We start from the raw sequence: 10,353 nt of genomic DNA, 5'->3' as shown, positions 1-10,353 counted from the left end.
AAAAAAAAAAGATTAAGAAGATATTTATTGATAGGAAAACTCCTGAGGGGCAGAAGGGGTCCTGATTGGGTAGTCCAGGGACCCCACTTTACAGAGGAGTTTTATAGGGTGAAAACCACGTGGCTACAATATGGGCCACAGCCATCAACACCCAATAAGGGTACAAGTATAGCCACTTAGGTAATAGTGGTCCAAATGGGCAACAAGCCATGTGATAAGTGTAGATGGGAAGAACTAAGATTCCCCTAGGAGGTGGTGGGTCCAGAGGTGTCCAGTCACCCACCAGAGCGGTTGATGTCTGGACTTCATTAAGTGCTGTGTTTGTTCTCTGCGGAAGTAGGCAGGTCTGGTCACCTTGTCTGTATTCTTTTTTTCTTTTTTTTGGCACCAGGGATTGAACTCGGGTCCTTGCGCTTGCGAGGCAGGCCACTGAACCGCTGAGCTAAATCCCCAGCCCAACCTTGTCTTTAACTTGAGGCCTGGTTTTTAGCCAATGTGTCTCCAGTGTAACTGGTGTGTTTCACCTTCATCCTCTCTCTCGAGGACCTAGCCCTACCTGACTGCCTGTAACATTTCTACCTAGCTCATCTACCTATAATACTACCATGCCCAGTTCATATAGAGGTTTTAATTTATTTTTATTTTTTTGAGACAGTTTCACTATGTAGCCTGGACAGACTTGAACTCATGGCAATCCTCCTGCCTCAGCCTTCTGAGTGCTGGGATTACAGGTGTGTGTCACCGTGCCTGGCTTCATATAGAGGTTTTGCAAGACAGTTTCTGCAATAACACTCATGTTAATCATAACTGCCAACTAGGGAATATTTAGTACATTCCAGAATATATATTTATGATATATATAATATATAATATATATCAAATATATATTAGTTTCATCCTCAAAGTAGCCAACAAGTTTCTTTCATTTTCCAGATAAAAACCAGGCTCAGCATTCAAATGACTTGTCCAGTATCACACAGCTAGTAAGCAGCAGAGCCAGGGCTTGTCCCTGTCTGTCATTTTCATCCCCTTCTTCTGCCCGTCACTCTACCTTGTATTCATTTGCTTCTCCATAGGCAGAAGCTTCTAGCCGGCAGGGCTGGGACCCGGGTCATCTCCATGTCCCTAGTCCCCATCCCCTAGCACAGGGCTATGTTTTGGTTAAATGAATTCACATGCACAGACACCCTCCCCAAGGGAGTCAAGGAAACGAGACGCACAATGAGACATGAAAACACACTGTGTGTGTAACTTGCCATGTACTGGATAAGATCTAGGTATGTAAATCCTTACTATTTGGGTTTAAATCCTGAATCTACCGTATACTAGTTGTGCCCCTCAGTTTCCTCATTTGCAAAATGGGAACAGTGATAGGATTGTGATCTATCTTCCGTGAGAAATATATGTGAAGTACTTAGCCCAGCCCTGGCACACAGCCACTCTGCGAAGAGTAGGTTTGGCCACAAACACGTGCTCTCCACCCCCTCCTCCCACCCTTCCTCTGGCCTCGCAGCTGACAGTCCCAGACCCCAGGCCAGCAGGAAAGAGGAGCTGCTTCCCTGCATGCCCTGGGCTGTACCTGAGCCAGCCCCCGTGAGTGGTGTGGCAGGTGTGCTGGTCCTCGCCAGTTCTGGGTTCCCTCAGAGAAGGCTTCCTGGAGGCGGCCTCTGGCCTAGAAGGGTACAGAACCAGGTTGAGGCAAGAGGGTGCTGCGCCCTTCCTCCAGCCTTTCCCCACAGTAGAAACTTTCCTTCTCTTCCTGCCAGAGTGAAAATTGCCCCCAGGAATGTGCTTTGTCCCACTGCTCCTCCAGCAGTGGCCAGCTGCTGTCCTGGGGTCAGGCCTGGCCCTACATCAAAGACTCAGTATCATAACACAGCACGTCTCCTCGCCTGCCACCACACCCTTCTCTCCAAACCTCCCCTCCCGCCAGCCTGTTGGCTTCCAGAGAACAGCACATGGTAGCACTTAAGCACTGGGAGGACGGGAGGATGCTTTTCCTGCACCCCACCTCCCACCAGCCACAATGAACTACTTGTTAGGAGACTATTTTAATTTCACTTAATGTGATTTCAGCTCCTGGGGCCTCTGTTGCCACCCGCTTCTTGGACCTGGACGCTCAATACAAATGTAGGGGAAGCCACCCCTCGGGAAGAATAACCTGAGTGTGGAAACTTCAGTGGTGTTGGGGGTCTGGGACAGAAAGGGGACTGTTCCATCAGGGAGATGGTGGGTGCTCTGGTCTCCACTTAGGAAGAGTTGGTTAGGGGAGAGCTTAGAGCTGTAGCTTGAACAACTCAGGAGACCAGCAGTTTGGAGCACGTATGGGCCAGACATCCTTTTCCAACACTACGAGTTCATCAGGCAGGCCCTTAGCCAAGCATGCTTTGCTTTTAGGTGGCGTGTGGGTGACTGGAGGAGGCAGACACTTCCTCTTTGGCTAGCTTCTGAGATCTGCTCCATCAGGTGCGTCTTCTAGCAAATTCTAAAAGCCATGCATGCAATGGTCACTTTCTAGGACAGTAGGGTGATGTTGTGGAGACCCCTGGTGGCCAAAGGCTGAAGAGTGAGTACTTTTCCAGAGCTCTGCCCAGTTGGTCCAGGCACAAGGAGCCACCAGTACAGACTCCTTTAGCTCAAAACTCTGCTCCCTGGAAAACCATCCTCACTAGTTGGCCTCTCACATATTAGCTCCATAATCCTGTCCCATCTTGCTGGGGGGAGGGTGTCTTACTTCTCTCATCGCTGAGACTCCTAAAGTTAAAGGAGGAAAGGTTTACTGTAGCTCAGTTTGTAGAAGTTTCAGTCCATAATTGGCTGGTTCCAAGACAGGGTGGCTTGGCAGAAGGGTTTGGCAGAGGCAGGCAGAAGGCAGCAAAGCAGTGGAGCACCAGCAGACCTCCTCTTTCTTTCATATTCCATCGAGGCTCCTCACCCTTAGGGCCGGTAGCACTCACACCCAGGGTGGGCACCCTTAATCTCAGCATCACACATCCTAGTGAATCACCACCTCCAAAAAGCCCCACCTGTGACCACATGAGGCTTTGAGAGGACATCTAGACACGAGCCATAACGGAGGGGTTGCAGGTACACCAGGGAGAATGGGGAATGGATGTATCAGCCTCAGTCATGGTGAGATCAAGGGATACATAATTTCCAAACCATCAAACTACAGGGGTAAGCATGGGGGCAGGAAGCGAGGTTGCCGGGGGTGTAGACTTGGTGCATTTGGAAAGATGACAAAGTGATGTTCCCGACAGCTCAGTTCCTGGCCTTTTTTCCTTCCCTCTGTCCTCAGGTGTACATCACACAATTGTGGAGCCCTAAGTGGGAAAGCCACAATGGGGTGTTGTTTCCACAGCTCACCAACCATGTAATGGTGCCAAGTTTAACTTGGAAAGAAAATACCCAAAACGTCACGCCATGAAATGGCTGCTAGAAAGTAGACTGTAGGTAGCACCGGGAGGGAAGGAATGGTAACCCTGCCCCCAGCCCACAAGAAGGGAAAAGGTGACGCAGCTGACTTTTTGCCAGGCCAGATATTACACAAACCTTTCCCCATCTGGGCCCCGACTTTCAGTTCCTCGATTCCTTTCATTCCATTCAACTCTAGTATGGACACAGCCTTATGCTTGCTGCTAAAGATACAGTTAACCCAAAGGACCCCAAACTGTACCTGGAGGGAGACGTAGAGGCTCAAAGAAGACGGGATTCTACAGGATGAGCCTTGCTATTCATGGAGACAAAAAAGTGACCATCTCTCTTTGGTGGCCTAACCCAGCTGCAGCCAAGTCCTGTGCAAAGTGCCCCACTACCAGGTCTCCGAACACTTGTCTCAGTGTCAAGCCACACTTCAAACACAGGATACCTATAGCCGGCTCCCCTCAACCTGTCTAAAGGCCCCAGACTGTCCCCAAGAACAGCGTTACCAAACATGGCCTGACACAGCTCTACTTCCTCCCTTTCAAAGCTGTCCCAAGCCGGGCAGGATGCATGACCGTAATTCAGTCACTCAGGAGGCTGAGGAAGGATTGTGAGTTAAGGTCAGGCTGGTTTACACATCAATGCCTCGTCTCAAAAACAAGCAAACTCCATAAGGCACGGAGAGGGAGTTGCAGGCCTGCTTCTCTCCTGAAGTGGCATCTCCATTTAACGGCTTTATGACCTTGGGCAATTCTGTGGCCTTCCCTCTGGAAATGGAATTATTGCCAACGAGACAACACAGTGTTCAGCAGTGTCTGACTGGTGATAAGCGCTCATTAAGTAGTACTCTAGCACCATGATTTACTTTCTAGTCAAATCTTTCATGGCTGAGCAAAGGAAAAGAAGACATTATTGGGATTCCACTCAAGAATGTGTCTTTATTGAAGAATTTGTAAGAAAAAAGGATGAACCCTCTGTAAAAAGAGGAGATATTGCCTCCAAACAGCAGGGAGGAATGAGACCTGGGTGGCTTCCCAGAAACTGGTGTTTCCGACATGACTAGTTCCCATATCCTGCCAACAGAGTATCACACTAAAGCTAGTAATTCCTACCCACCCTCTCCCAGCCCTTCAACCCCAAGCCCAGATTCCCAGAGGCCTTCTGCCAAGAGCTTTATGAAGGCTCATGAGTGAATGTGCCAGACTTGTCACCTTTTTTTTTTTAAGCACAGGGGGTTGAAACTAGAGCCTCCACACTGAGTTATATCTACAACCCTTCTTATTTTGAGGCAGGGTCTCACTAAATTGCTAAACTGCCCAGACTTGTGATCCTCCTGCCTCAGCCTCCCACAGTGCTGGGATTACAGGCACGGACCACCATGCCCAGCTCAGGCTTGTCTTTCTTTTGGTACCAGGGATCAAACTCAGGATCTTACACTTGCAAGGCAGGTGTGGTGCCACTGAGAAAAACCCCCAGCCCACGGGCTTGTCGCTTAATGGGGTCAAAGTAGTTATGCTTTGGAAAATTCACACAGGAATGTAAAATGCTTTGAGTTCTTCCTAGTCCAACCAAGGATGATCACATCCAGCCCATTTTAAGGGAAAGGGATCAAAGAATTCCCCTTCTGAATGTGCATACTTGTAGGGAAAATAGACTGTATCAGTCTGCTCTTTATTAGCATGGAAAATGGAAACAAGGTTAGAATATATACATCCATGTTAGAGTCACTGAGTTCGAGAGGCAGAGGGCACTGAGCCTTTCCAACTCCAACAAGTGCTCTTGCTGGCTACTCTCAAGTCCTGGGATGGTCATTCCTCTCCAGCTGGGAGATTGTCTTCGATCCTCCTGATGAACCTCATCCGGATTTCTGTTACACCGTCTCCTTTCAAGGTGTCCTGGACAAACTTGGCCTCCACTGCCATCTGGACCTGGGGAACAGTGGAAAATGAGGGGCAGATGTCTAGCCACAGACTCTGGGGAACCACTAGAGATGGGGCTGTAACTAACACACACAGCAGTCAGAAAGAAGGGTTGTTTCTCACAAGGACAGGACTGCCAGCTCCAAGGTTCCACTGCAGAAGACAGGAGCCCAACCCACAAGGAGAAACTCAAGAATGAGACTGCCACCAAGGAAGCCGGTCTAGGAATGGACGTCCCTAGGCTGTGGGAGCTGACAGCACCAACTCCCAGCCTCCAGCTTAGGAGGGACGATCAGCTCCATGAAGAGATGTCTAATTTCGATCTCATCTCAGTGAAATGGCCATCTCGGGCAACAAAGGGCAGGGATGAGCTGAAGCCCTCTTTTTCTCCCTCTCATTCAAACATTTATTAATCCCTTTCAGAAGGTAAAGACCTGCACTCACCATCTCCAAGGCTCCCCGCAATACCCCACACAAGAGATTGGAATAAATAAGGGATGAGTGGTTATCAGGAAGTTCCACAAAGTCCACCAAGGGGTTATTTTCCAAAATGAGGGAGAATTCGTCACCAGCCGGGCTCCAGTTAGTGATGCTTGGAGTGATGCCCAAGTACATCTTGAATGCCACCTGTCAAGGGACACACAGTTGCACTACGGAGAAGGACAGCAAGAGCTGTACAAGGGGCTGAGGGGACACAGGCTCAGGAACAAAACTGTGGCCTCTGAAAGACGATGAAGTTTTAAATATTCAGGCAAAAAAGAGGCAGCATCTGTGCATGACTCCACATTCTCCTCCTTTAAGGCCTCATCAATTGAACACCAACTCTCTCACTGCCTGTGCCTCTCAGTGGAGTGGAGCACTGATCTTCCAACAGCAGCAGCTGCCTGAGCCAGCACCTGCGCAGAAAGGCCCAAACCTCCCTAGCCCCATCGGTGCTACCTGAACCCACCTTCCAGAAAGTGAACATAGGTCACTTAGACAGAATTACTCTCAAGACCCCCTTTCCCCAGCCACCTCTTTATTCTAAACCCTCTCAAAGCTGGCTCCACTGTCAACTCTCTTCAGGATGTGGGCAGAGCCAGCATGCTTACAACTAAAAGAACCATCCTTGAGGTACCTGACATCACAGAACTATAGGTATTGCTAATTAATACTCTAATAATGTAATGCTAATATTAACAATAAACATTTACGATATGCACACTATGCTAAGTGCATTCATTTTACCTGAATGCTTATTTCCATAATTCATTTATTCCCTCCAAAAATCATGTGAGGTAGCTCTTATTTTTTCCATTCTAAAGGTGAGGTTTCTAGTAATTAAAATGGTTAAAAGCTGCCAGGCATGGTGGTACCTATAATCCCAGTATTCTGAGAGGCTAAGACAGGAGGGTCTCAAGTCCAAGCAACTCAGGGAGATCCTATCTCCAAATAAAAAATTAAAAAGGTCTAGGAATGCAGTTGAGTCTTAGGCCCTGGGTTCAATCTCTAGCATTACATACACATACACACACACAAACACACACATAAAATTATAAGTGATTTAGTTAAGAATCCAGTGTAGTAAATACCAAAATCAAAATTTGAAGTCAGGTATATTTATAGTCTGTATCTTTCTTTTGTTGTTGTTTTGCAGTGTAAGGACAGGGTCTTGCATGTGCTAGGCAAGTATTCTGAGTTTCACTTCCATCTGTGTATATTTTCATTTTGTGGTACGAGGAATCAAAGCCAGGGGTACTCAACCACTGAGCTACATTCCTAGCCCTTTTTATATTTTTTTATTTAAGAGAAGGTTTTCTTAAATTGCCCAGGCAGGACTCAAACCTGCAATCCTCTTGCTTCAGTCTTTCTCAGTGCTGGGACGACAGGCATACACCACTGTACCCAGGTCCCTCTGTATTCTTGTTTTGTTTTATATTGAATTTTTGGTATTTTTGAGCAAGCTATGTAGCCTACACTAGCCTCAAACTCATGAAAATTCTCCTGCCTCAGCCTCCTGAGGCATGTGTCACCACACCCAGCCTCCACCCATACTGCAATCCTCATGTTACTCTGCTAAACCTTCATAGTGGAGGAGATCCATCTTTAATGTCAGTGGGGCTTTAATCCATAGGATGATCCCAGTCACTCTTCCCATTTTCATGATCTGCTACTCACAAACCAATGGAAAAGCTTGTTGGGCCCAAATACGTGCCTAATCAGTCTTCTGAGAGATTAGGTGTCTCTCTGAAGCTAAGGGAGACACCGAAATAGTACCAATGCCTCCCAGGGGCAATCCTTCAGCATGGCTGTGTGGCCTAGGATAATGACCTTGGCGATGACATCTGCAGTTTCCCGAAAGTCATGGCATCTCCCAACATTTGACCGTGCCAAGAAATCTTCAATCAGTCGGACTCCTATGTTATAGCCCCTGGGAAGGAAGAAAGCAGACCATTATGAGCTCTAAATGTCGTATGTTTGAACATAAGGCTATTATTAGTAGGGAGAAAATGGGAACCTCAAGACATCCCAATAAATGAGCTCCGTGAGAACGCTAATCCCACAGGAAGACACTGTTCAGGGCTGTAAAGTACAATGAAGACTCAGTGTGCTGGGGAGCCCCAGTCCTCTCTTCACTCCTACAAAAGTGCCACTCACATTTTGTCCAGCTGTTTATTCACATCTTCATCATTTTCATAGTCTTTGCATAGCTGGGTGACAAGAGCTCCATAGGTCAGGGTGAAGAGTTCAGAGCTCTAAAAGAGATTCAAAAGGTAATCAGGACCAAGCAACACAAAAGAGAAAATGTGATGAATCCGGACTGGCCTTGATGCAACTTTCAAATTCAAAGAAAGGTCACCTGTCAGGAGGGGAAAAAAACATCATTTCCTATGGAGTGGCCAGGGCACGTGCCTCCTCTAGGTCAAGTGGCCAAGGCTGCAGGCAGACTCACTGCAAAACAACAACAACAAAAACAAGCTGGAAAAAGCACCTCATGCCCTGGGGCAGTCACTCCTCTAACATACCAAAGTGGGCTTCTGACAACCCCAAGACTCTACTAGAGCAGTTAGGTCACCAGAATCTGGAGTGGGTGCTCACTCAAGATTCTCCAAGAGGCAGACCTGAACATTCGGTCACCAACCAGCCTCTTTATGTTGGCAGACGTGACACCTCAGAATGCCTTAACCTACAGTTAAGCTGCACTCCATGGCTCTACCCAGAAGCAGCAGAGAACTTAGGGGCTAGTCCACAGAGGGGAAGGAAGCCCTAGACTAAGTCTACTGTCTTGAAGACAACTCCTCTCCAAACTCATCAGCACAGGAAAAATACTGTTCCTCTTGACGGGTAAAATGTTTTCAGTTAAAAGGAGCAAGTCTAAAAGGAATACAATTTTCTTTAAAAAGGAGTGCAAGCTAGAGATTTAGCTCAGCGGCACCACACCTGCCTTGCAAGTGCAAAATCCTGAGTTCAGTCCCCAGTACCAAAACATAAAAATAAAAATAAATAAAATCAGAATGCAGACTTTCCTTTCAAAAAAAAAAAAAAAAGGAATAGAATATTTTGCATACCTAAAACACAATACTGACCTGGACTGGTTTCTATTACAGCCTCAGTCAAAAATCACAGAAACTCTTAGATACAGAATCCTATTACCCACCTACCAAGAAAGACAGATTCGTGAAAGGGAAAGGAATGGCAAATACCAAGAATACAGAATGAAAGCATCAGGCAGGTAAAAGGATCAGATTTAACATGAGAAACACATTAACAGCACAGCTAGACCAAAGGGAGAGCTGGGGATGTAGCTCAGTGGCAGAACACCTGCCTAGTACGCAAGTTACCTCTGCCCTGGGTTAGATCCCTAGTACTATAAAAAATAAAATAAAATAAAATAATTTCTTTAAAAATCCCTACAGGGAGGGCAGGGACAAGGGGAAAAAATGAGAACCAAGACCTGTCATGTAAAGGTACAAGATCTCGATGAATGTAACTGTACTGTATACCTAAAATGTACCAATAAACTCAATAAAAACAAAAATCCCTAGACCCTTGATAGTGAACCTTTTAGAGCTTTTCATTATACAAACAACATCTGCAGCACGCCTGCCCTAGGTTCACTACCACTGAGCTAGGCCAATGTGTTCCCTCAGAAATCGAAAATCAAGATTGGCACCCAACCCTGCCCTTCTGAAGGAAGGCTGCTCAGACTTGGAGCAAAGCACATTTCTCTTTAAGTCTTTTGGGGAAGAAAGTCCAGGAAATGTTAAGATCCAGGTTCTCAACGACCCAATGCTTCTCTCTGCAGTGCCATGGCTCGGTGGTGGGGTCACTGTAAGAATAATAATTTGAGCGCTTTTTCCTCATACACTGCACTCTACCTTTCATCACCTCATTTTTCCATCCCATACTAATCCAGTAAAGCAGAATAGGCAGGTACCATTCTTACTTTTTAAAGAACACCGAGATCAGTATAATTAAATAATTTGCCCATGGTCTAACAGTTAATTATTAAGAAGAATAACTTGGGAGGACAAAAGGCAAAGATTTCCCAGACAATGGTCATATTTATCCACGATTCCCCACAACTGAAGTATTAATATGCCCCCCTCACAAATAAACAGGGGGAAAAAACAGCTGCACTAGAGTCAAAGAAAATCAATTTCAGGATCAGGAGGCTCTTTGAACTTAACTAAAACAGTCAGATAAGGGTGTCTCCAAGAGACCATTTACCAAATGTGGCAATTAATGGGAGGCTATTAAGGAGAGGAATGATTTTTTTAGTAAAGTCAAGGGCTTGGCTCTAGAATGGCTCAGGCATGAATGGATGGAGACAATCCAGCAGTTACCAGTCAGGAAAGTTGGCACCACGGCATTAAATCAGGAGTGCTTTCCTTCCATTATTAATAAGCTCTGGGGTGAAACTCCAAGAGCCTCAGCAACCATGATGTTAAGGAACATGCAAATCATAACATTATTATTAAGCACCTTACACAAGTAACTGTCCTCAATTTACTAATAAAAAAAAAAAAAT

General features: G+C 46.3%; 1 protein-coding gene across 3 annotated transcripts in view; it reads right to left on the bottom strand.

The window, feature by feature from the left end:
* Nucleotides 1-4,817: 4,817 nt before the first annotated feature.
* Nucleotides 4,818-10,353, bottom strand: part of Trappc3 (trafficking protein particle complex 3) — a 14,571-nt gene continuing 9,035 nt past the window's right edge. For 2 of the 3 annotated variants that reach the window (XM_010645274.3, XM_010645276.3), the window contains exons 2-5: nucleotides 7,980-8,077; nucleotides 7,653-7,752; nucleotides 5,787-5,969; nucleotides 4,818-5,351 (exon numbers count right to left, since the gene is read on the bottom strand). In XM_010645274.3, the coding sequence (XP_010643576.1) occupies nucleotides 5,232-5,351; nucleotides 5,787-5,969; nucleotides 7,653-7,752; nucleotides 7,980-8,077 (501 nt within the window). In that variant the 3' untranslated portion in view covers nucleotides 4,818-5,231. Of the gene's footprint in view, nucleotides 5,352-5,786; nucleotides 5,970-7,652; nucleotides 7,753-7,979; nucleotides 8,078-8,181; nucleotides 8,274-10,353 lie in introns of those variants that run through there. The other variant, XM_033767848.1, reaches the window with a different exon arrangement.

This window comes from Fukomys damarensis, unplaced genomic scaffold, assembly GCF_012274545.1.
Source record: "Fukomys damarensis isolate Sample0158 unplaced genomic scaffold, DMR_v1.0_HiC HiC_scaffold_23, whole genome shotgun sequence".
Lineage (NCBI taxonomy): Eukaryota > Metazoa > Chordata > Mammalia > Rodentia > Bathyergidae > Fukomys > Fukomys damarensis.
Note: the sequence above shows the minus strand (reverse complement) of the source record. Positions and strands in the feature narration are given on the sequence as shown.